The 27366-nt window shown below is 40.5% G+C and overlaps 1 protein-coding gene across 2 annotated transcripts in view; it reads right to left on the reverse strand.

Moving 5' to 3' along the window:
* LOC129704748 (guanine nucleotide-binding protein G(i) subunit alpha-2) overlaps window positions 1-27366 on the reverse strand; it is a 201870-nt gene that overhangs the window by 109812 nt on the left and 64692 nt on the right. The window contains exon 1 of one of the 2 annotated variants that reach the window (XM_055648064.1): window positions 18841-18907. The exons of the other annotated variant lie outside the window; for it this stretch is intronic. Coding sequence (XP_055504039.1) covers window positions 18841-18892 — 52 coding nt within the window. The 5' untranslated portion in view covers window positions 18893-18907. Of the gene's footprint in view, window positions 1-18840; window positions 18908-27366 lie in introns of those variants that run through there. 2 annotated transcript variants of the gene reach the window in all.

Consider the following 27366-nt stretch of genomic DNA (forward strand, 5'->3'; position numbering starts at 1 on the left):
TATTCAGAGGAATAAAAAATATTTGGGTTATTAACCGAGTACTTGTTCAGCATTCAGTAGATAAGATAATGCTTATAGGTACTTATAGGTTTTGAATTTTAACTGCAGTTCTCTTTTCATTTTGACATATGCTGACATATTTGCAAAAGACACACCAGTGTTATAAAATACTGTAATATGCAGTTAGTGTCATGGCAGAAAAACAAGTTATTTCTAGTTCCAAGGTCAATTCATTGAAATACACATTTCTTCCAGCACAAACCCTCCAAGTGACGAAGGGTCTCGACTCGAAATGTCACCCATTCCTTCTCTTCAGAGTTGCGGCCATGTTACGCTAGCTTTTTGTGTCCATCTTCCAACCAAGTGACTGCTCAGTACTTAAAGCTCTGGGTATAAACAATATCCACTTCACGCTGCTCAATTTCATCCATTTGAATATGCAGCTCTCGATTTTCTTATCGCCATTGTTTGCGCTACAAAATTAGCTAAACCTTTTGTTTGTGCATTTTAAATTAAACCAAGGTTATAATTTTCAGATTACAGGGAGTAGCCTTTGGCACAAAAGGAGCGCATTCCCTGTACCATTCAGGGAAGGAAACCTGCCATTCATGGTTTGCCGAGATGTGACTCCAGATTTAAAGCAATGTGTTTGCCTCTTAACTGCCCTTTGAAATGAACTGGAAAGCCATTCAAAGCAAAAGGCAATTTGAGATGGGGAAGAAATGCTAGATTTTTCAGTGATACCCATATCCAATGAATTAATTATCCCGATCAATTAAATAAATTATGTTTTGACCTGCACCTTAAAGTTTTTTAATACATCCTTAAATCAAGATACAATTGGTGGCAAGCAGCTAAGACTGTCAACAACATTGATCAAAATACATATAAGGTGCAATATAATGGAGGCCACATATAGACCCCGACCTCGGGTGGACTATGATAATGGACCAGGGAGCGGGACATGAATAGCCAGTAGTAAATTCATGTTGATTTCTATAGTGTACTGTTCTGTGTCTTTTTTTTCTTTTTTCTCTTTTTTGTTTTTGTATGGATATATTGACAATGTTCTATTATTTAATCAAAACTGTAAAGGAACTCAGTGAAAAGGTTAGGCAGATTATTATTATTATTATTATTCTGTGGACCAGGGAGCGGGGGCCAGGGAGGGAGGAATGAAATAATGGGGAACTCAGTGGGTTAGGCAGCATCTGTGGGTGGGAGGGAGGGGGAGTGGAAGAGTGGACAGATGATGCTTTGGGTTTGGACTGAAGGGTCCTGACCAAAAAGGCATCTAGCCTTCCTCCATCCCCCCTCCTCTAAACCCCAGATGCTGCCTGCACCTTATTGAACTTAATATGTAACCAAAAAGGTCGATGAGGGCAGAGCTGTAAATGTTGAATACATATATCAATGATTTGGATGAAAGCATACACGGCAAAATTATCACGTTTGCAGATGATACAAAAATGGGTGGGTTTTTTTAGATAGTGAAGGTGATTGTGAAACATTGCAGCAGGATCTTGATCGATTGGCCAGGTGCGCTGAGAAATGGTTGCTGGTATTTAATACAGAGAAATTAGGTGTGGCATTTTGGGAAATCTAACATGAGCAGGACTTACACAGTGAATGGTAGGGCTCTGAGGAGTGTTGTAGAGCAGAGGGATCTAGGAGTGCAGGTGCATGGTTCCTTGAAGGTGGAGTAGATTGGGTGGTCAAAATGGCTTTTGGCACATTGGCCTTCATCAGAGAGTATTGAGTATAGAAGTTGGGAGGTCATGTTGCAAGATGTTGGTAAGGCCACATTTAGAACATTGTATTCAGTTCTGGGCACCAGGCTTTATGAAATATATTATAAAGCTGGAAAGGGTACATAGAAGATTTACGAGGATGTTGCCAGGACTAGAGGGTGTGAGCTATAGGGAGAAGTTCATAGCACTATCTACACACTAGGGACAATTTTACAATCTTTACCAAACCCAATTAACCTACAAATCTGCACGATTTGAGTGTGAGAGGAAACCGGAGCAAGCAAGAAAACCCCACGCAATCACAAGGAGAACATACAAACAGCACCCACAGTCAGGATCGAAGCAGGGTCCGTGGCACTGAAAGGCAGCATCTCTACCCTGCATCACTGTGCCGCCCAAAATATCATTTCTAGATGATATTGCATGAAGTGAGTAAAACTGGCTGAAGACTAGCTTCTGTGATGGTCGGTATCTCACAGAGCAGCCAGAATGGATTATCAGTTTAGCACATCCAGCTCAACAGGATTGCATATGCTTCAGTCTCATTTTAGCACTCACACACCGGGTCACATCATGATCAAGGGCAGAGAGGTTTTTTCATCCCGTTTGGTGTTTAATTGTTCACCATTGGATGTACTTGGATTGCAATGTTTCAATCTGATTCACTGGCTATGAGAATTGCAGTCATTCAACTATTTAGTGTTTAGCATGGATTTCATCCCATATAGCAGCTGCACTAATTTGGCACTCATTTTTAGGTATGCCTGGCACTGCTCCTGCCATACCTTCTGCACTTCTCATTGATTGCTTCTCTATCTTGATAATAATAGGTTTGGAATATTACAAGCCATGAGGTTAAAGATTGTGGTGGTGTACGGTTCTACTGCCACGTGGGAAACTCATCGTAAATAAAAGATAGTCACAAAGAGCTGGAGCAACTCGGCAGGTCAGTCAGCATCTCTGGAGAAAAGGAATGGGTGACGTTTTGGGTTATGACCCTTCTTCAGACTGGTCTGAAGCGACTGCTTTGATAGGGAAGTATAGTGAATGTCTTTTATAATTGTAGCAATTAAATTATTCCAGACTATTGCTATGCATGCATCATGGATCGGATTTTAACTCAGTCATGCAATCACCTGTGCCCACTTGCCATGCAGGTCAATAAACTGACCTTCAATGTGCAGAACTTCAATAAGTTTAATGCTCAGTGAACATTTTTCGCCCAAACCAATTGGAGCAATGCTAAACTCCTAACCCATTGCAAATAAGTCAACCAAGCAGTTATAATTTGTCATAACAGTTTCACCACATTAAATACAGCTAATCATTGATGACTAACAGTTTGATCAAATTGAAAGTTGAGTACTGCAATCACTGGATCATGATAAATGAAAGCAATTATCAAGTCAACTTACTGCTCAGTATATTAACAGCTGTAATTTAATGTCCAATAAAATGATTTTTTTTAATGGTTCTTTATTGTCACGTATGCACAGCACAGTAAAATTATTTTTGCACAACCACAAATGCACAGTTGCCATATTTTGGCGCCTTTTCTAAAAAAAAAAAAACTGTCCATCAAGTCCGGTCCACGTTTTAGAAGTACTGGAGCGACCCCGTTCTAGGTAAGCCGCAGGCTGCTGCAGGCCCGTGATCAGACGTCCTTTTCCTCTGACGACCGCCTCCGTAACTCCGGGGAAGCCTCCTGCAGCTGACCTTGAAGGTGCTGGAGGCAATATCCTCGTCCCTCTCCTACCGGCCTACCCCTCCCGTCCATCGCCATCAGTGGCTCCCTTATCCTCGACTCTCCAGTCTTCGGGGCTTCAGAGCTTCTGCAGACAGCGGCCTGCTGGGTCCTTCATCGCACAGGAGAGCCAGGCCTGCCGCCACACATGGCCGTTTTGTCCTCATTCTCAGTGGTCGCGGGTTCAATGTGCTCTTCGGTCCATCCTCGGCATCTAGTCGGCTGCTGGGTCCGTTCTCGTTGGCCACTGGATATTCACGGCGACCACTGGGTCCGATCTCACACGGCTCCACAGTGCTCACCGTGAGCTTCCCTTCTGCAGAGGACATGCTGAGCAAATAGAGACCATTGGTCAGAGTTACAGGATTATAAAGCATGGAAACATGATCTTCGGCCCAACTCGTCCACGCTGACCAAACTGTCCATCTGAGCTAATCCCGAGTGCCTGTGTTTGGCCTATAATCCCCAAAATGTTTCTATCCATGTACCTGTCCAACCTCAATCTTCCAATTTTATTTTAAGACTCAGAACTATACAGCAGGGAAACAGGGCCTTTGGTCCACCTTATCCACGCTAATCAAATTTTCACACTGAGCTTGTCCCATGTGCCTGCATTTGCCGCATAATCCTCAAGCCTGCCAATCCATCCATCTGTCCGAACGTCTTTTGAAAGTCACAATTGTTTTGACTTCCATAGCTTCCTCTGGCAGCTCATTCAACATATGTACTATCCATTGAGTGATAAGGGTGCCCTGAGGTCCCTCTTAAAATCTCTCTCCCCGAGCCTATGCATTTATTTTTTTTAAGTTGTTTGCAAAACAGCCACTCACTTACAATAAGATTTTGAAGTCTGGTCTGCATTTTAATCATTAGGGTATAAATTCATCCATTATTCTATGTGCATAGTAATATTTCTGGAGCCGAGGGAATCTAATTCCTGAAGTAGACATCAATAAGCAAACATAACCAGATTCATAAATACAAAAAGGACGCTATTCTGTCATACAACTTATCTTGACAAATGCTGATGCCGACTTAATGGCTACCAGGATTTTGCTTTGTTTACACACTAAAATAAAACGGAAAGGCAAGAAACTGGTCCATAGAATACCTCTCACATAGAACATAAATTCTGAACATCAAAACCGAAAAATTCTGTTCCAAATCCCCTGACACAAACCTTCAGCAGGGCGCAATTAACAAACTAAGACTTTTATAATCATTTAGAAATAAAATATTAATATCTCCATGCAGGTTTTTCAATATTATAATAATGAGGTTTTAACTCATATAATGAATAATATAACAAATTTGAAAACAAAACCATGCATAAAGAAAGAAATTATGGACATAATAGACATTACAATAAAAAGCTCAAGGATATAGGGAGTAAATAGAAATATAGTTTTGAGATAGAAAATCAGCAATGATTGTATGAAATGGCAAAGAAGGCTCAAATGGGCCAGAGTCTGCTCCTGGTCACATTTTCTCTGAGCATATTATTCTATTAATTGGTAGAATGTTTGCATTATCTCTCCCGAGGCACACATCAATCCAATTTTGATACCTATAGTTGGTCCTTTGTCAGTGTCCAATTCCTGGGACTTCTTTCCCAATAGCACTGAGGAAGTGGCATAATCTGAAGGAATAAAACAAATCAAGAATGGGCCTTCTCAACAGAAATGTCAATAGGCAATAAATGAGCGTGTATTGCTTATCGCCATTTCAATTGAGGAAGTGCATCCTTAATGCTCGCCTCGCCAACACCTATAACCAACAGATGAATAGAGGATTCGCAAGAGATAAAATTCTCTCTTATGGTACAATCAACCCAAAAACATCAGTGGTGGTTGTGGACGTTTACGAGAATTATCTGGTTAACCTATGATGAGCACTGGGCCTGTACTCGCTGGAGTTGAGAAGGTTGAGGGAGGACCTCATTGAAACTTACCGAATAGTGAAAGGCCTGGATTGCGTCAATGTGGAGAGGATGTTTCCACTAGTGGGAGTGTCTAGACACAGAATAAAAGGACGTACCTTTATAAAGGAGATGAGGAGGAATTTCTTAATGCCATCTCCCGCTGACAATTTCTTTAGTCAGCAGGAAGTGAATCTGTGGAATTCATTGCCACAGACGGAAGTGGAGGCCAAGACAATGGATATTTTTAAGGCTGAGATTGACAAATTCTTGATTAGTGTGGGTGTCAGGAGTTATGAGGCGAAGAGAGGAGAATGGGCTTCCTTAGAAAGATAGATCAGCCACGATTGAATGGCGGAGTAGACTTGATGAGCCAAATAGCCCAATTCTGCTCCTATAACTTACAGGACAATATAGTAGACGTGTTTAACGTTTTCAAGAGCTTTGAAGCGGAAACCAGTTTCTAGCTACACAGAGATTGCTAACCAGAGCCTAGAGTCAAATGCCAGAGGGGAAATACGCCGATTTTTGTTTTTAAACAACACCGAGTTATGATGGTCCCAATCTAGTTCCTGAAAGGATGGTTGTAACAAAATTAGAAGTAACTGTCACAAAGGATATTGCATAAATACTTGAAAGGGAAGTGATTTACATTGCCGAGAGAAACGGCCGAGGAATGTGACTGGTGACTCAAGGCCAGCGTGGGGCTCATGGACTGCTCCTGTTCTGCATCATGGCCAGCGTGGGGCTCATGGACTGCTCCTGTTCTGCATCATCATTCGTGCTTGTTTAAAATGCAAGGAGTCAGAATATCCCCATCTAATTTCGGATACAGAATGAATGTTGTACTTGCGGACCCTTCAACAGACCACAACAGCTGGAGGCTACATCCCCTGCATTAACATGGCTGCAGTACCAATTGGTCATGCAAAGTTCAATTAGCAAATTATAAATGTCCAATGACAATTCAATCAATAAATTGAACCAAGAGATGGATCTGAATATCAGGAACATCAATAGCTACAATCAATGTTCCATCTCATACAGGAAACATGAAGCAAAAAAATGTAGATTTCAAATAATATTTACTGGCAAATTGAGGCAATAACTGGACTATATCTTATCTGAGTGATGAGGTAGGCATCAAAAGGAACAGTACAAACACTACACAGAATGAGATTTCTGTTTTAACTACATATATCAGAATAGTTGATGTTTTTTTAAATGGTCTTAAGTAACAGATCTTAGCATTTATCAAGGTTGTAGCATTGACAATGGGACTTGGAAGAAATCAACAGATAAAATGGTTTAATGCATCTCCCATTAACTCTAAGACCTACTTTACATCAATGCATTTTTCCATTCAAGATTCATTCTCCACTCCCCGCTGGTGATCAATGCCACATCGGGCTCACCGATTTTTCCATTTTAGGGGCAGCTAAAGCTAGGTCATAAATACAAGATGCCATCAAATCAAAAGGGGAAAAAACCTTCATCCTCTTAGTAATAAGTGGAACTTATTACCACGGGTAGCATTTGAAGTAACACGAATGTGTTCCTGGGAAAGTTAGTAAAGCACAAACGTAAAGCAGCAGGACATTGCAATAGGTTAAATACCATGGGTTGAAGAGAGGTTTTCTACACTATTGAGGAAATTTTGTGATTTAATTCTTATTGGAGTCTGCCAGGCTGTGGATGACATTAAAATCCGACCTTAATGCGTCCTACAATTCCATGATTACTGAAGCAGATGAAAACATTTCTTGCTGCATCGTTTCTCCAGCATCAGCACCTAGCCCTGTATGATATTGCTTCTCTGTTGCCCCTATTAAGTAACAACTGGAATTAATTCTTAGCATTCCAAATTTGCAATGACACTGAGCAACAATTTTCTACAATGGAAATGCAGTTAGATAGAAGAAATAGACTTCAAAACTGCAGCCGCCTTGGCCGTCCTTGTCCACCGCCAAAGGGGGATGCGGTTGGGATCTCCTCGCCACTGCCTCCCCTCCTCCACCAGCAAGGTGCGGGGCCGAGCGGAGCAGCTCAAAGATCCTATAGCTATAGGATCTTTGTTGCAACTGCTTCAGACGGTAGAAAGAGGCCTCCCCCTCCCTCCCGGCCTCGGCGTGCGAGATGGTTTGTTTTGAAAGCGCGGTTCGCAGAGTGGCAGGCAGCAGCGGCTATCAGGGCGGGCGCGGTGCAGGAGGAGGAAGAGGTGGAGCCGCTGTCGCGGCCACTGCTGTGCGGGGCCCATCATTCGCTCCGACCCTTCGTCACCAAGCACCTAATATCTTTGCCCCGCAATACAGCCGTCGCCAACACAAAACGTCACGTTCCTTTTCTCCAGAGATGCTGCCTGACCCAGAGTTACTCCAGTTTTCTGTGTCTATCTTCGGTATAAACCAGTATCTGCAGTGCCAAGCCGGGCAAAATGACTCTGCGTTTAGGTTGCCGGCAGCACTTTGGGTGGTCATTGACACTTGGGCAACCGTTAATTTCGAGCCCTGCTAAACTGTGGTGTTAATCATATCAAACTTCCTAATACTTTGGCCATTCAGCATCTACAAGCACAAGAATTTAGGGGGATGCTCACCGTATGCATAAATTGATTATGCATCATCTACAGCTGCTCTGCAAGTTTGAAAAATTGTATATATATTTTTTAAAGTGCTGGAGCACTTTCTTTCTCCTATCTTTCCCCTGCCCTCCTCACCACCCCGATGTGCACACATTTCTCCTGCCTCCCTAGTTACCCTGCTCTTCCGTATTCTCATCTCCCAACCCCGCGTACCGCATTTTGCCGTCATCCCCTCCCCCACTCCGGTTCCACACCCACGACCCATTCCAATCAATCCCTCCAGTTTCATTTTTCACTCTTCTTTCCTTATCTGACACCCTTTTGCATCCTTTTCAGCTCCAGCCTTACTACACCTATATCCACCTATCACTTTGCCAGGCTTTGCTCCACCCTTTCTCTTTTACGGTCTCTCCCCCAACCCTGCCTGACCTGCTGTGTTCCTCCAGCACATCAGTTTTTGCTCAAGATTCCAGCATTTGCAGTCACTTGTGACTTGCTCCTCCCCGTTGGATTGCAACCTTGTCGTGGTCGGTGAGCTCGTTTGTCTCAGTGACCCTTAGAGTTATGCCAGCGGGAGATTCGTCTCCTGTTAGGGTCTCCCATGCTGGACAGGTCGAAGGGTAGAGGCGCGACGAAGTGCGATCCACTGGTCCTCCAGGTTGGAGGTTGAGCACATGGCTAACAACCCTGTCTCGTAAAACAAATATGTTATGGAACGTTAGGTCGCGCTTGCTGCATGCAGGCGCATGCTGGTGGGACCGGCCCTTAAGTGACTTGCTCTAATATATGGAACACCAACATTACAGAGGTGATTGTGCTGCTAGAACACCCATTATTTCATGATATTCTGTACCAAACATTGTACAATTAAAATTTCTCTATCCTCTATTTGTGTTTACTGAAGAAATTTCACAATTTTTTAGTCTAGCAATTTATATGCCCGCACTCTTCAATAAGATAATTAATAAGTAAACTAGCTTTGCTGCAAGTCATAAGCCCAGAACCCCATTGACTCATAATGTAGTCAATAGAAAAAAGATATTGTGCCTTGTGGTGCAAAAAAAAGGGAAATAAATCAAAACATTGTGCACATTCAGCAAGTCAGGCAATGTAAAAAGTGTGAAAACTATCTTGATCAGCAATTTTCAGTTAAAGCTCAGGCTCTAGTTATTTTTTAATCAAAAAGGTATGGCCTGACCTAAAGGATTTCCAAATGTTTCTGGTGTAGATTGGAGTATAATACAGGGCAACTAACTGCACCTAAAGATAGAACAAAATCCAATGAAGGGAGAAAAACAAAATTTCACGTTAAAAAATCTTTTCTCCATACTGGATGATTAAAAATGTTCCACACGTTACTCACCACACAAGCCTAATGCCAAGAACAGAAGATAGTCCAAATTGTTATCGGAATCAAAAATTTACATTGCATGGCCAAAATAAATGTGTTAAAAGGTCAAAGGAACTTAAGATCCTGCCCACAATCATCTTTGAATGGCCCTGACCCAAAAAGCTGTCTATCCATGTTCTCCAGATGATGTCTGAGCCGGCAAGTTAACTCTAGCACTTTGTGTTCTACACAATTCCAGCATCTGCACTTCCTTGCGTCTCCAAAATCATCTCCATGTTTACTGCTTATGCAGCACAGCTCATTGTTCCAGTCAGTGCAGCTTCTGCCAGTTCATCCCCTTTTTGCCACATAGACCCAGAGAAAACCATGAGTAGGCTATTCCGCCCCTGGGTTCTATACCACCATTCAATACTTTGATGCCTAATCATCTCTCACATCGTTTGATCCCTTTTATTTCCAAAGAGATCAACCTCAAATATATGCTGACACCAAATTCCATCCCTCTACCTCCACTTCATCCTGCAAGCCAGGCATAGCTCTGGCAGTGATTGTGCTTTTGAGGTTTATTTGCTCCTGTTTGTGGAGCTGTGGGTTACAGATCTTTTGCATTTGTAAAGTAAAGCAATAAATCACCATCATGGCCGCTACAGTAACTGGTTACAAATTTGCAGAGTTAGAGAATAACAGTATTCAGCAAAATAAACACGTCCTGAAAATCAATCACGGAGCATGTTATGAGTAAACTAATTTATTATGGGGATATCAAACAGAAAGCTTGCACTTTTAGGCAGAACTGTCGCTGACATTATTGCTTTTATGTTTCTTTCTCCCCCTTCCCCCCCATCAATTTGGAGAATAAAGTTTTTTTGCAATGGGGCTGCAAATTCTCTTCCCAATTCTTATTCAGTATTCTAGCCACCAACAGCTCACAACAACAAAACCCCCCACAATCTGGCACTGAAACTTTGTTTATTTGAGCTGATTTATTTGAGATGCTCAATGTTCAGAAGTCGAATACAGTGATCAATATTTTATTGTTGTTATTTAGTGTTGGGCTTAGCATCATGTTCGTCATGGACACTGTGGGCCAAAGGGCCTGTTCACATGCTGTTGAAAAAAACACAATTCCAGTGCCGTGTAGTGTCTGCACATTATCCTTGTGACCACATGAGTTTCTTACTAATGCTCCAATTTCCTTCCACATCCTAAAGACGTGTAGATTGATGGGCTAATTGGCCACAGTATTATGTCCCTACTCTGGGTGGGCAGAGCAGCTGTGTGAGGTAGAGAGGATATGGGGGGGAAAGGGGTTACAAGCAAAAATTAGAAGGGCTGCTCTGTTGAGCTGGCATAAACTCGATGGGCTGAATGATTTTCAATATCACAAGGGAAAATTGGAAAATTTCTGCAAATATGATCTATATTACCATTTTGATTTGACTTGGGGATTTAAATCATATTTGCGCAAATAAGTTGGAAATTAAAGTCAATTCAACACGGGTTATACCGCAATTGAGATGGCATAAATGCTCCTAGCATGTCATTTGAACAGATCAGTGGAACGGTCTAAATTTATGGCAATAAAAGGGGATCTGAAATGACAAGAGAAGCAAAGGGAATAGATGTACAAACCACTAATATAGAGATGCAGGTTAATAAAGTCACACGAATACAAACTAAATACTGTTCATCACTGCAGGGAGACACTTAAAAAGTAGAACGCTCGTCACGGAAATGCTACAGCCAGGAAATGGCCGTTTGACTCCTCGTCCAATTGGCTCGAAACCAAAGCAACTCACTAGTTCCATCTCCCTGCCCTGTCCCCAGAGTCTTACCATTTTTTCTTCACTATGTACTTATCCAATTCCCATTTGCCTCCATCACATCTGCAGGGAATGCACTCCAGATTCTAACCCCACACTGCATAGAAGCATTTTTTTTTCCTTCGATCACTCTTAACTCTCTTTCCCTTCATTTTATAACTATGACCTCATCTCCCCTTACCCATCAGCCAAGAGGTACTGAAGTGTGAAAATGCTTCGCTCCAGTTTCAGGGGAGTTTCTTCCCAGCTGTTATCAGGCAACTGAACCACCCTATCACCAATGAGAGCAGTCCTGACCTACCTCATCTACATCATTGGAGACCCTCAGTCTATCGTTAATCGGACTTTACTGACCTTATCTGGCACTAAACGTTATTCCCTTTATCCTGCATCTTTACACTGTAGAGCTGGACTGCAATCATGTACAGTCTTTCCACGGAATGGATAACATGGACCAAAAACACCCCCAGTTTTACTATTTTACAAATAGTAAAAATAGTAAAAACTGATACTAGAACTACAAAATTATACCCATCATGGAGTTCCCTTCCAATATTCAATAAAGTCTAAAATTATGCAAAACAGAGTAATAAGTGTAAGAAAAGATTCATTTGAGGTGTAACTAGACAAGGGGAAATGTAATGAAGAATTAGGCTTTATTTCAAGATGGATGTCTCAGGATTAGGAGCTATGATTTCACTCTAAGGCTGAATGGGCCAAATACCCCGTTTCAATGTCATTCAAACCCCGAGAACACTTCAAATGAAATTACTTTCATAAATGAAGAAAAGGATCTGAACTTTATTTGAGAGCAATCCGCATCTTTATGTTGTTTAACTGCTGACACTGGTTTGGATTTCAATTTATATAATCACATATTGTAGACTTCCTCTTGTAATCTTCGCAGATGAAACGCTGAGCAACTCTGGTGTGGCACTTCCGTTGTGGGAGAAAACAAAGGCTTGCTGTTTAAACGGACTGTTGTCACTAAATATTTCAAAAATGCAGATACTTGAATCTGAAATTAAAACCTAATCTGCTGTTGATAGCATTTTATGTGACATTCTTAGAAAGAAAAACAGTTGACATTTCAGGTCAAAGACCCTTCACCGGTTCAAACTGTTGTGGGGCAATAAATCAAATGGAACTTACCACTGTGATGGAATTCTGGCAGCTAAAATGGGAATTACTTTTTGTTAAATGAGGTGCATAAAATCTGGGGCCCAGAGATAACTTACTCAATTTTGTAAATTTTCTGCAAATTTGTGTTTTGTCTGCAAAGTTTTTAAACTAGTCAAACTGCAAAGGATAGAAGATCAGTTGCTGACATTTCTTTACTACATTTAGTTATTATTCGTTACAACATTTTGGCAACCTTGAAATTTCACCTTTCTGGCTTCTTAACTTCCACCATTCTGTCACAAATTAACTCAAGATGCTCCAAGTGAGCAACAGATGGAAGGTAAATCTTTGCATCTGTTTCAACTGATGTACAATTGTACTGCTCTAAATTCTTCCAATAAGGTTATTCTATGCCACAGTAAAAGACAATGCAGGACAAGCAAGAGGCATGAGTGGTTTACCCAAATATCATTGATAACTTGGGAAGAAAGAACAAGACACATCTGCTCAATGACACAAAAACTGCAAATGAGGACATGTAGAGTCCAGCATGAACATTCCCGCTACAACCACCACTTTCTTACAACTAGTACAAAAACAGGAATTATTTCCATCAAAATGTTCTTAGTTCAATTTCTCCAACTCCACAATTCAACCCCTGAGCAGCCCTAAAATACTTTCAGGAAACACAATAATCCCAACGTTAATTAATCCATCAAAATATATCCAGTTTTTCAAGTTTTTCGATATGTTAGCTGATTTTCTGGGGTAGGACGAAGTGTAGATAGAGTTATCCATGAAAAATGTGTTTTTGTTTCCTTTTCACCACCAGCCACATTTCATCCACAGCATAGAGCTGAAGGCTCCCAGGTACCAACCACACAGAAACTAACCACTGGCAGTGCACTGCACAACTTTCCCTCAGAATTCTTCTCACAGCAAAGCAGCAAACTTCCACCACACACTTCCAAAAAAATCAGTACAGGATTACTTAGAACAAAATGCTGGTACTCCGTTTTCATGCCATTTTGTTTCTGCATCGCGCAAGACCTTTCAGTTCCTAAACCAGTAGGTTGTGCAACATGTTACTAGGCTGCATCCTCCAGTGCAAATTCAATCCTCCCCTCCCCAGCAACCTCATAGCTTTGGTTGACCAAACCATGGACCATCCTCGCTTTTAGCCACAGTGAAGCTCTGTAGAAGAGTGCAGACAATTATGTGCGCCAGATTCCATTGCTCCTATGATAACTACACAAACAGTCTTGGCACTGAATGGACTGCACTACACACGGTCAACATTTATTTTTAAACTGGAAGCCTCTGGATAAGTAAACCTATCATAAAGATTCTGTTCCATTTCAACTATTTTCCATTCACCAATACCAGTCTTAAGAAGGGTCTCAACCGAAACATCACCCATTCCTTCCCTCCAGAGAATGCTGCCTGTCCCGCTGAGTTAAGCCAGCATTTTGAGGATTTGGGGATGGGGGTAGGAGGGGAGAAAAAGAGTAGAAGAAACTAATAGGCATATATTGGTATGAAGGTACAAATGATCAGATGATTGATCAACCTTTCAATGATTAACACTATCACCTTGTTAAAGCTGAAAACAAAGGCAGCAAAGACCAGTCCCAGTTGATTCGATCCATGTCACATACACATTACCTGTGTATTATTTGAGGAACATAGGACAATAACGTCATAAAAATACTTGCTAATTCTGACACATACAAATTATAGTTTTGCTTTCATTTTCATAGCATGGAATCCATTAAAGTCTAATATTTGGGTTAATCCCATTCTGCAATCTGCCATGTACTAATGAAAGCAAAACTATAATCTTTGCACAACACATCAGTACAAGTGTCAGAGCATTTTGTCATGTTTTTAGTCTCTCTATGCCAATTCCTTGAGCAACTCTGACAAACAATTATGGAATCATTGACATTTATGACCCTAGGCCATATTTATGACACAAGGCCACATGGTCCTTTGTATCTGAGGGACTCAATTAAGCCTTGATAGGGAGGCATTTCAATCTCTCCAGTTCAGTCCAAGCTCCCATACAGGTGCAGAGAAAAGGAGAAACTATGTTGTGATATCACACACTTCAGTGGTTAAATTACTGAACTTTTAATCTAGAGCAGAGATGAAAATAAGTCAGTACAGTTCAAATGACAAATTGGCCAAAGCTACGTTTTCATTGTAACCATACCAGCGAAAACATTACATGATCATATCACTAAGAAATTTCTTACTTTCATCCCTGATAGAGGCACAACGTCAAAAAGTATTGGGATATTTACATTTAATTTAATAAATCTGGATTAAAAAATTGGAGGTAGACACAAAATGCTGGAGTAACTCAGTGGGTCAGGCAGCATCTCTGGAGAGAAGGAAGGGTGGGTGACGTTTCGAGTCGAAACCCTTCTTCAGACTGATGTCGGGGAGGGGGCGGGACAAAGATAGAACAAGCTGGTATTAGTCATGATGAGCACAAAAGAATGGTTAAAAAATGCAGAATGGTAAAATAAAAAGACTCGTTTCTAGGAAGTATATGTGCTAACTTTGCCCAATTTTTTGTTCAGTTCATTTAGTTTAGTTTATTGTCATGTATACCGAAGTACCGTAAAAAGCAATTGTTGCTTGCTAACCAGTCAGTGGAAAGACAATGCATGATTATAATTAAGTCACCCGTTTTTGTTCCAGATCTATAAATGCAACTGACGTCATTGATCAACAAGCCACCCAGTTCAAAGGCAGACATCAAATCCTGGCCTGTCCAGCAATGGTCACATCCCATGAACGAATGTTATGAAGGAATTCCCTAGAATGTTTCCATTTAGCAGTTCAAAGTTGTGGAACTTGGAAAAATGGAAACCACCTCTCACTCCCAAACCCACCCCAACAGTAATGCACTGGCAGTGGTTTTGCACAGAGGCTAATGTTGCATCTTGCTACTCCAACAAATATATGCAGAAAACAAATCCACTTCTATTTCCAAGCTCAAATTGTTTATAGTATTTGCCTGCAGCTGCCAGTTTCAACAAATCAAAGCTTTTAATTTTTGTTTCCCTTTTTAAAAAAAAAGACAACAATCCTTTGATTGTCACAGCATGAGCATGTCTTTCATGCCACATAAATCTACCAGCAGTCAAGTACTAAACAGGGAGGTAAAGCAAAAACACTATTCCACTTTTGTCAACCAGTGAACAATGGCGCATGTGTTACTGATTTTTGCTAAAGGAGGATCTCTCCTCAGAATGATACAAACAATCTATTTTAGCCCAAATATTATATTCCCATGAAGACATCTCAGGTGACTGTATGGTACAGAGCACCAGGTTATAGTGTACGATGTAGCTGCTTGAGATGTGAATGGAGCCAACTATGCAAATCCACAGGCTCCAATCAAGCTACAATTTTAACTAGATGGAAAATTGAAAGTGCAATGAATCCCATTCCTTATATAAACAGTGAAGTCCCTCCAAGAAAGGATTAGTAACACAAAATCATTGGGCACGAACGTTCGAGAACACAGCATGTCACATCTGCATTATATCACCCAAACATCAAACAGAATCACAGACATTTTCAAGAAATCAACTGGAGGTCTTTTTTGTGTTTATGCTGATCTCAAAGAGATACCTAGCTTATAGCCACCTGCATGCATTTGGTTGTAGCCCTGCAGATCATAACATTGTTCAGGCACTTTAAATGGGGTCTGAAGAAGAGTTTCGACACAAAACCTTGCCTATTTCCTTCGCTCAATAGATGCTGCCTCACCCGCTGAGTTTCTCCAGCATTTTTGTCTACCTTCGATTTTCCAGCATCGGCAGTTCCTTCTTAAAAACTTTAAATGTGGTGATAGTTTCTATCTCTGACACTTTTCAGGGAGGCTGTGGCGCAGCGATAGAGTTGCTGCCTTAGTCACAGCGCGACAATCATGGGTTTGATCCTGACTATGGGTGCTGTCTGTATGGAGTTTGTAAGTTCGCCCTGTGATTGCATGGGTTTTCTCCGGGTGCTCTGTTTCCCTTCCACACTCAAAAGACATGCAGGTTTGTGGGTTAATTGGCTTCTGTAAAATTGTAAATTGTCCCTAGTATATAAGATAGTGTTAGTGCATGGGGAGATCGCTGGTCGGCATGGAATTGGTGGGCCGAAGAGCCCTTTTACACTTTGTATCTCTAATATCTAAAACTAGTTCCAGACTCCAACTATCCTCCAGATGAAAATGTTTCCTCGTCTCCATACCCCATCCCTAATCCTTCCATTAAATTAATTTAAATATATGCCCTTAACATTTTGACCACTCAATAGGTCCTTCCTATTCACTCTATATAGGCTGCTCAATTTTACACACCTCTATTATGTGTATCTCAGCCTCCTAGTTCAAAAGAAAACAACCTTAACTTATGCATTTTTTCCTCTGAGCTAACATTTTCCGATCCTGGCAACAGCTAATGAATTTCCTCTGCAATGCAATCATCAGCACCATTCTAAAAATATAAGCTGCACCTTAAATACTTATTTTTTTAAGTTATCCATCACTCTGTTACAAGCTTAGAGTCTTGCCCTTGATATTTTTTTCAGCAGCTAGTTAGACACTGCCATGACTGTTTGTTTCTTAAGTTTAGGGAACCCATACACATAGCCAATATTTAACAACACAGAGTACAATTCACAGTGTTCCGTTTATACAACACTTTCAAGGTGATAAGATATCCCAAAGTGCTTTACAAGATAATTTACAATAGACTCATGGCAAAGATGACATTAGAATTGATGACCAAAACCCATTTTCAGAAATATCACAAAACAAGAGGCTGGGTGTTATTGAAAGAGAACACCAATGTTTGGGCTTCAACATTCCAGCCATGGGAATAATATCCCCTCTGTGATTTAAAGCAAGTGCTGTTACTTGATTTTTCCAATGATAAAGCAAGAATAAATTTGGTTTAATTAAGTCCAGTACAATTCAAAAGTATTTTATCTCAATGTTAGTTTGAAATAATTTACTTTGTTCAGTACTACTCCCCCTTACGTAATAAAAATACTGAACAGATCACCATGTCCCATCAGTAAGTCATGTTATTTGATAAAGATCAAAATGACATTTCACGATCAGAAACGCCAGTTTGGCAAATGTTTGCCTGGTCGCTTTCTTCTTCTTGCCTGGCGGATCTGGTTGACATTTCTGGACTAGGCTGAAGCAATTTCTTTTTATTAAATCTTTATAGTCAGAGTGTAAAAGAATTCATAACATAGAGTTCAGAAATACAGCGCAGAAATGTACCCATCGGCCCACCGTGGCCACGCCGACCAAAGCCAGAACTATCTTGCACACAAGGGACAATTTACAATTTTAAATAAAAGCCAATTAACCTACAAACCTGTACGTCTTTGGAATGTGGGAGGAAACCGGAGCTCCCAGAGAAAGCATACACAGTCACGTGGAGAACATAGAAACTCCGTACAAACAGCACCCATGGTCAGAATTGAACCGAGGTCTCTGGTGCTATAAGGCAGCAACTCTGCTGCTGCGCCACACACAGTGCAGCCCCAATTTCTCAGTTCATTGGTGCTAATCAATTACCATGACAAGTTAAAACATTAAAGTATCATCGGGTCTACAAAGAAAAACAAAACTAGAGTGATTTTAAACAGCAACATACTTGACATCTTTTAAAAATATGCAAATACAATTTGCTCCAATGAACACAGCATTTAAAAATAACTCTTCTTTCCAAATCCTTTGTATGGTAACATGGACTTTACAAAACTGTCAAAACATACCACAGGCCCAAAGATCACTAAAATAACCAATCAAGTATACTTCATGGGAAAATGGATACATATGATGCTTCTCAATTTCTTCAGCATTTTGATAGGCCAATCAACTCCTGCACCCATCTGCAAGATCAGTTTACTGATCATGAATGCACTCCAAGAAAAATAGTGGTTCGAGCAAGTGCCCAGGTTCAGCCTCTGCACTAAGCAACCTCACACTGGCTGTTTGCTTTGCCCATTACACCGAGTTTACTATAGTTCTGTCATCACTTCTCACTGTACGTAAGCTGCTAACCCACTCATCACACATTCATTTGAGTATGCTAGTCCTTAAGGCCTTGTGACTCACCATCAGAGATTGGCCCATTTCTGATCAATCTCTAAACTTTAAGCCCCAGACAAATCTCTTCTAACTCCAATCAGGGAGCCCTCTTTGCTACCCAAGCCTAGGTGTTACTGAAATGTCATCAGTTCACCTTGTCACGTTTTTCTTTCATTAAGCCTCCTAAAACTTGTTTCAGACTTAAGTTCAGATCATCTGCCCCCAAATCTCCTGTACGGTAATACATGATAGAACTTTATTTATCGCCGGAGAAACATTGATCTGCCAAGTCATAATACACAAAACACATGAAATGTGAAATTAAAGTGACGAGTGGAAAGGATTGAAGATGTGCAAAGATTGGGGGGGGGGGGGGGGGGGGGGGAGAGGAGTCAGTCTACCCCACGACAGAAGGGAAGAAATATTGTTGCTCACCAACATTCTTGTAATGCACCACAGCATATTTTGCATTTATGTTAAGAGCCATTCCTGCTATGAAGGAAAAAAAACAAGTCCAGAGCAATTCTCTACTCCATGAACCCACTTTTTCAGGTTCTCAGACAAAGAACTGTCAAGGACACCAGAATTTCTAGTAAGACTATCCTTGATTTACATTTCTTTTGGCAGTTTCCTTTTCATCCAGTGGTCACAAGGCCATCTGTTTCATTTTAAGTGCATCAAATCGGTTCTGGAAACCTGAGTAGGGGTGGAGGAGTGATCGGGTGGGTGGAGAAGGGGGATGGTCTGGGACGGTGACATATTAATTAGAACTTCCGCTATGGTTTAATCTGTTGTATTATAGCTACAATTCCTATAGTATTTTGCTCGGTGAGCAACTTTTTATAATTTCTCTCGGGTTACATTTATACTCATTGAGTATAAGCCTTTGCTTTGATACACTTTTAAATAAAAATCATCATGGCCATTCAAATAGGATATAGTTCAATAATCTTTTAATCTCCCTTAATCACCATCAGCTGAGGCAATAGGTCAATGCCTTCCAAGTAAATATAAAAGCAGCTTCATGCATTAGAAATGGCCAGTGCAAATTTTACTAAATTGAAAAATGTCATAACTTCGATGACATAATTGTCTCACATCACATTATCTTGATCAATGCAATGAATGCCAGACACAAACAAAAGTACATGATTCAGGGAACACAACACTTTTCTTGTCAATCATTGATCTAACCTTGAACCACAGGATGCACCCAAAGGGCCAGGAACGAATGTGTCCCTTGCAGACAGAACTGACCCAAAATCAAATGATCACCCTATACACCAGCACTATCCTACACACTAGGCACAATTTACACTTGTACCAAAGCCAATTAACCTACAACCTGCACGTCTTTGGAGTGTGGGAGGAAACCAGAGATCCCAGAGAAAACCCACGTGGTCACAGGGAGAACATACAAACTCTGAAGGTAGCCACAAAATGCTGGAGTAACTTAGCGGGACAGGCAGTATCTCTGGAGAGAAGGAATGAGTAACATTTTGGGTCGAGACCCTCCTTCAGAGATGCTGCCTGTCCCGCTGAGTTACTCCAGCATTTTGTGTCTGCCTTCGATTTAAACCAGCATCTGCAGTTCTTTCCTACACATACAAACTCTGTACAGACAGCACCCATATTAGGATCATACTCTGGCGCTGTCAGGCAGCAACTCCACTGCTGTGCCATCGTGCCTCTCCATTTGCAAGTAAAACAATTTCTCCACCTTTGCAAGTAAACTTTTTGTGAAGAATTGGCATTTCCATTTGAACACATTTTTTCAGTGAGCTGATGTTACATGTTATCACACATAAACATGGAATAATTCTTACTTTCTAAAAACATTATCTGAAAGATAATTTCAAGAGTTAATTTAGTTAAATTTAAAGCAAATCGATTTTTAATGGAATTTCCAAAATTAAGATATTTTGGAGTTTCATAATTGATCATTGCAGATATGATAATCACACACAAAAAAACTTTACAATATGTGAAAAGTAAAAGCTTCAACAGATTAACCCAAATTTAACCCACACTACATCTGCAGGGAGTGCCAATTTACAAAACGTCTGGACTATCTACAAACAAGGTGAATTCAGCAAATGTTCAAGGGAAGTCTGTGCAAAGCCTTCACATTCCACATCCATGCAGTAGTTAAAATAACAAGCATCCCGGGAGCACAGGGCAGCCAAGGCCATTCAAACACACAAATCTTTATGCCATCGTATATATGTTGAATAATAGTTATCTGTACTGCATTAAGGTGTGCCCCAAGTCTGTGCTAATGTCTGGAAGCCTCCCCACCCCCTCCTCCCCCAACCTCAAGGTTAAAAGGGAATCCCAAAAACTGAACAAGACCTCTGGTATACAACAGATCATTTGACTAAAGGCCCACACTCAATATATTTCACAGTACATCCCTCCAGCCTTGACCAAACAATCATTTGATCATATGATTTAATTCCCGCAGCAGATTCAACACATGGCTGCGATTCAAAATATGACGTTATTTTAATAAGCTCCATGAGAGAATGGGAGTTAGTCGAACTGTATACATCTCAGAATCAAGAGTCATTCTCTCCACGATATTTAACCTCTTCACCACTAAACTTTTTCAGAACTCCCCCCTCTTTCGGACACGACCTGATCTCTGCTGTATGTGTTGACTGCACATACAAATTCCTGGAATGGAAAAAGTTAGCTGCAGTCAGACTACATTGTTGGCCGTATAAAGCAGTCCAGGACATTCATAATTTGATCATCTTGTTTTACACACCAGAGATACAAGGGAATGCAGATGCTAAAACCAACCACTTTATCTGGAGAAAACGTCTCTCATGATACAAAATTTTAAGATATGGAATAAAATTAGCTCCAACAGAATATGTGATAAGGTAAATAAATAGAATTTCTTGATGCTTGTGCAGATGGTGTGACTTTGTGTTAAGACAAATAGCGATACAATGCAGTGGTCGCCTGCACTGCTCATTTCACTCCAGCTGAAGAGAATGATCAGTGCCTCGGCTGGTTTTCCTGACTAAAAAAGGCTGACAAAACATAAATTTGTATCAGTGAAATACTGGGGGGAAGGAAAGAGAAGAAAGAAAGCACATCAGAAGATAGGGGGAGTTGCAAAGCAAAAGTGGAAGTGGCTGTGGGACTAGGTCAGGAGAGAAGGGTCTGTGGCGGGTATGGGATGGGAGAAGAGGGGTGGCGAACTCTGATTGTGATCAAGTCTCAGGCCAGGACCAAGTCCAAAATAAAATAAAAATACTGGAAAAAATCTGAGGTTGCAGCAACTGTGGAAAGATTCACAGTTAACGGTTCCAGTCAAAGATCCTTTTTTCAGAACTGAGGGAAGAGCAGTAGTCTTTGAACAAAAATATTAAAACATTAATTATTTCTCTATCTGCAAATGCTACCTTCCTACTGATGGTTCTTCCCTCCCCCTCCCCTCCCCCTCACAGGATTTTCTGCTTTTATTTCAGATTTCATGCAACTGTAGCTTTGATTTGAATTTTCATAAAACCAAATCTTGGCAGTTTGGCAAAAGCAAATTACCTGATCATTATCAGATAATCATTAATGGAAATTTTTCTTTACACAAAGTAACAGCTACTATTTCTGTAATCAAATAACGACCTTGTGTTTAATATATTAGTAAACAAATTCTACCTCAACAGCCACTAATACTGATGTACCCCTCCCCCCAGGAATCGCTTTGTCATATATCAATTTTAAGCTTGTCTCATTGATGGTTCTCATTGCACAGCAACAAAGCATGGCTCATAAGGTCATAAGTGATATGAGCAGAATTAGGCCATTTGACCCATCAAGTCCACTCCGTAATTCAATCATGACTGATTTATCTCTCCCTCCTAACCCCCTTCTCCTGCCTTCTCCCTGTAACCCTTGACACGCCTGACGTACGTCAACTAATTGAAATCAGAACTAATCAAACTATATCAAGAAACCTGACAGTGTACGTTTAGTTCATTTCTACCAAATCTTGTGAAAAATTGGTTGCCCGGAGAATTCACCATCTGCCCGATTACATCTCCGCTCTCATACAAAGGAACTCCATCATTCCAATTATGACAACCAATCATTTGAACATGCATTTCAAACTTCATGATAATTATTCTATCAGATGTGGGTTGTGACTAACCAAAGGAACCCCCCCTCTTTCATTCTATTCTATTTTTATGCCTTATTTTAGGTCACTTTTAAATACCATTTATGTTCTGTTTTATTCACTATATGATGGTTCATACATTTCCTCAACTTTATTTGGCTTCCTTACATGCTTAAACATTATTAAATAATGTGCACCAGTCCACAAACACAAGAAAACCATTCACAAGAGGCAAGATTAACAAAACTAGCTTAAAGGCAACCTTAAAATGAACCAATGCAATGCAGACTGTAGGTACACAAAAATGCTGGAGAAACTCAGCGGGTGCAGCAGCATCTATGGAGCGAAGGAGATAGGCAACGTTTCCTCCCCTGAAACGTTACCTATCTCCTTCGCTCCATAGATGCTGCTGCACCCGCTGAGTTTCTCCAGCATTTTTGTGTACCTTCGATTTTCCAGCATATGCAGTTCCACAGTGCAAGTATTTTGATACGGTCTAAAAAAGCAGAAGTATGTGACCACAGTTGAGTGACATCTGTTTCCCCGAGTGCTCAACCCACTAAATGGCAAGATCACGTGATGAGTTATGTATCAAAGGGTCTCAGAATACGAGGGGGAAAAAAAGATATCTTATGTTGAAAACATTATGTGCATGTGATAATGTCACTCTGGCAGTGTAAAGAATTTCAGTGTTGACCTGGGGCCATGCTGGAACAGCGAGGGATATTGAATGTTTTGTTGTTTTATTCGTTGTACAAACTACCCTATTTCCATCAAGCCTCCCTCACTGTGTAAATATTGCAACCCAAGTCAGGTAATTTAAGCCGCAGTTTGAGTTAGGATTAGATTAGGTAAAATTCATTTTCAAATTCTACTTTTTGCTTTTGCCTCCAAGTACACCTTCAATGGATTGCACACCAAATGGACAGGAACACATGTTGTTTAGCAAACAAACCCGAGAGGGTTCCATCTCCATCATTGTTGAATAATGCATTTATGGATCAGCCATCACATCCTCAGGTCACTGTTCATTCCAAACCCAACAAAAGTAGGTTTAAAATATAACTCACGTCTTAAAGTCCATTTAACTTAATGGAAAAGATAAACGTTGGCCAGGGATAAATGGGCTTCTTTTTAAGCACGGTATAATTAGCACCCTGAAGATGGACAGAATTTCATATGCAGAACACAGATAATAAAGTACAGGAGCACAGGCATCTACGAGGCCTATCTTGTGCGCAATGATCTGTATCTTTCTATTCCCTGCCTTTTCACATGTTTATCTAATTCTAAAGTCTCTTAAATGTCACGATCATATCTATTTCTATCTTCACTTTTGGTGCTTTCCAGGCACCTATCCGTGTTTTAAAAAATCTTGCCTCCCATATCTCCTTTGTACTTTCTCCTTCTTACCTTAAACCTGTGCCCACTAGTACTTAACAATTCCACCCTGGGATAAAAAAACTTTATCCTGTCTATGCCTCTCAATTGTATATATTTCTATCAGGTCCAATTCATCTTATATCCTGCTGCATCCATTGACAACCTTCCTCATCTGCCAAAGGCTTAGTTAGCCAAGATTTAAGTGTTGGCATTGTCCAAAAACGTCACTGGTCACTCTGAACAGGGAAGAAAAAGCATCAAATTGACTTGGCGAAAATGTATCACAGCTGTCATTTTCCCTCCCTCTATCAGTCTAATATTGCGGAAAGAGAAAGAGTGTATGGCATTACACAAATGAATGCTTTATTCACCACATGGTTAACGTTAACAACTGCAGAAAATCCACTTCATCAAAATGCCATATATTCAATATCATTATATAAACACCTAGTTTATTGGGTAACAGGACATTATTTTGCTGCACGTATTGCCTCATAATGAAGGTGCCTTCATTGAAAGTTACTGTGAAATCATATCTTTCTTTAAAATAACTACACTTGTGAAATCTTTCCACATAATCTTTCACTATTTTCAGAAACAAATCCAAAACTCTAAATAGATTTCCAGTTGAGCCTGTGTCATAATTGGCTGTATCTCTCTGATGTTGAGCCACTGGTTCCCAGGAGACACATATAGCATGTTAAAGAGTTCTATCAGTACACTGCAGAACATCCATCCTCCTGCTGGATTTTGCAGCAAGTCATGGTCAGCCTTCATCATTAAATGAACCAGAGGAAAGCTTCCAGGACATCAAAGGACAATCTCACCTCCAATTGTATATCCCATCTTCACCAATATCTCTCATTCTTTGCTGCCAAAGACTTAGCCAAGCATTTGATGCACCGAGCCTTTACAATTCCGTATCCCATTCACAATTTTCCACTCATCCGAAACACAATTGCCCAAATCCCGAACTGCAGTGAAGTCTTGCTCACCCATTGACCCTTTAGTCACATGGCTACACAATCTGACATTAAATAATTTATTTGTTGGAAGTGCCTTGGAACATTTGTGCACATTTGCTGGGCAATAGACAAAGAGCATGGGAATAATATTTACGGGATTCCACTTCAAGGAGCTGGCAATGACAAAATGGCTGAATTACCGCCAACTTTGCCAAAACAATTCTATAATTAATAGCAGTACATAAATAATTTCATTTTGCAGATTTGCTCCAACTTTACAAGTGTAGGCAAATGTTTATAGACTATTTGAATTCACGAGAGGCCAAAACAATTATTCATGTTTAATATGACCATAACTTGCATTGCACACTTCAAGCATGAGCTTATCTCAGTTCCTGTACGTATTCCCCATTTAGACTGCAATTAAATTTATGCCTTTCAATTAAATTTAGGCCTGTTCAATTTTTCACCGTACCAACCAACTCAATTCAAACTTTAATCAAAATATACTTTTGCTAAGAATGGAATTTTGGACGAGAGAAACGTCGTATATTCTATTTCTAACCTGTTCATGTCCAAGGTCATTTGGCTTCTTTCAATAGGTATTTCAGCAGAGATTTCATGAATGTACTTGCAAAGAGGTGAATTTGTGTAATCCGCAGATGTTTAGTTAAGAATCTTGTTGACCCCTTCTTCATGTTCAGTTGTGGCAAGTTAACTGCCACAGCTGATCTTCCAACCCAGCTGCTTTACAGCTGGAATTCAAAAATTGAGTTAGATTTTGCTCAGCTGCACGGAGGCGGAGAGAGAGCTCTTCAGCGCGTCGTCCACAGAGCGCAGAAGATTATTGGGACACCGCTACCAGCCTTGGAGGACATCTACCACACATGGTGCCTCAGGAAGGCCGTCAGCATCCATAAAGATGCCTCACACCCTTGTAATGGACTGTTCAAACTACTTCCCTCCGGCAGACGTTACAAGGCATTCTACGCCCGCACCTCCAGACTCAGGAACAGCTTAATTCCCAGAGCTACAGCGGCTCTGAACCGGCCCTGCTGAGTGCCCCCCATCCCCATGGACTGTCTCCCTCGGATGGTCACGCCGCACAGACACATCTGCACTTTAGTCTGTTTGAGCTGTTTTGACTATTTTACTGTTGTAACGTTCTTTTTACAAACCATGTTCTCGGGGTATCTAAATCTAAATTTTATTAGTTATTTAAGTTATGACATCGGATGGAAACTGCATACCAAATCTCGTTGCACTTATGTGCAATGACAATAAAATATATTATTATTATTATTATTATTATTATTATTATTTAGCTCTTAGGGCGAAAGGAATCAATGGATATGGGGAAAATGCAGGTACTGATTTTAGATGATCAGTCATGATCATACTGAATGGCGGTGCTGGCTCAAAGGCCTAATGGCCTACTCCTCCACCTATTTTCTATGTTTCTATGTATCTATTGCTAAATTTATAAATGGTTCCATAGCTTTATTTTGATCAGTGTGATCATCAAATATGGATAACAATGAAATAGAAACAAGAATACATTTTGGATTGGGATCAAGGATTACATTCAATTTAAGAACATTTGGCCATCTTCTGGAAGTGCAGGAATCCAATTGCAATAGAAGTGATTTGGAAGCTACTTTAGAAACCACACACAAAATCAGGTAAGCCACGCTGAACATTCAAATTAGGAAGGTTTGCATGATAACCAGAGACAAAGAATTTGAGATAATTTAAAGTTAAACTATGTAGCGGACAGAGATTTCATGATGCAGTCGGCCAGCTGATCAAGTAACATATATTCTCCTTGCTCACTCCACATGATAATTTTGACTTCCTTTCTCTACGTAAGGAAAAGCCTGACCTTGAAAACACAAATTGCTACACTGACTAATAGCCCTGTCCCACGGTGCGAGTTCATTCCAAGAGCTCTCGAGTTTAAAAAAAAGCAAACGGAGAATGAACGTAGCGGGTACGTCGGAGCTCGGGGACGTCTTTTAGCGCTAACAGAAGACTCGCTAACGGCAGGTAAGCACGGGAAGACTCGTGAAGAATTTTCAACATAAGAAAAAAATGTCCACCACTCTCTGAGTTCGAATCAGGGCAAACTCGGGAGGACTCTTGGAATGAACTCGTACTGTGGGACAAGGCTTTTAAACTAACACAGTGGACAAGAATAGTCTTCCCTTGTGCTCATAAGCAGCCAATTTTTATCACCCTTTAACATTGCAATAGTTGGACGGCAGTACAAATGCAAATAATTGTTATTGAAGATGGACTTCTACAAAGTCTGTTCTCACCTAAAGTTAATTCCATCTCCGGAGTTGAAGTTTCTACAAGTCTAAGTCTTTTAATTCCTCTAATACTCACGATCAGTTTTCTATACACCAGCCTTGACAAATAAATGCCATTCTTTGGCACATTATTACCAAGCTGTCTTCATTCTGTTGTCAAATTTTTCAAGAC

This window comes from Leucoraja erinacea, chromosome 16 (assembly GCF_028641065.1).
Source record: "Leucoraja erinacea ecotype New England chromosome 16, Leri_hhj_1, whole genome shotgun sequence".
NCBI lineage: Eukaryota > Metazoa > Chordata > Chondrichthyes > Rajiformes > Rajidae > Leucoraja > Leucoraja erinaceus.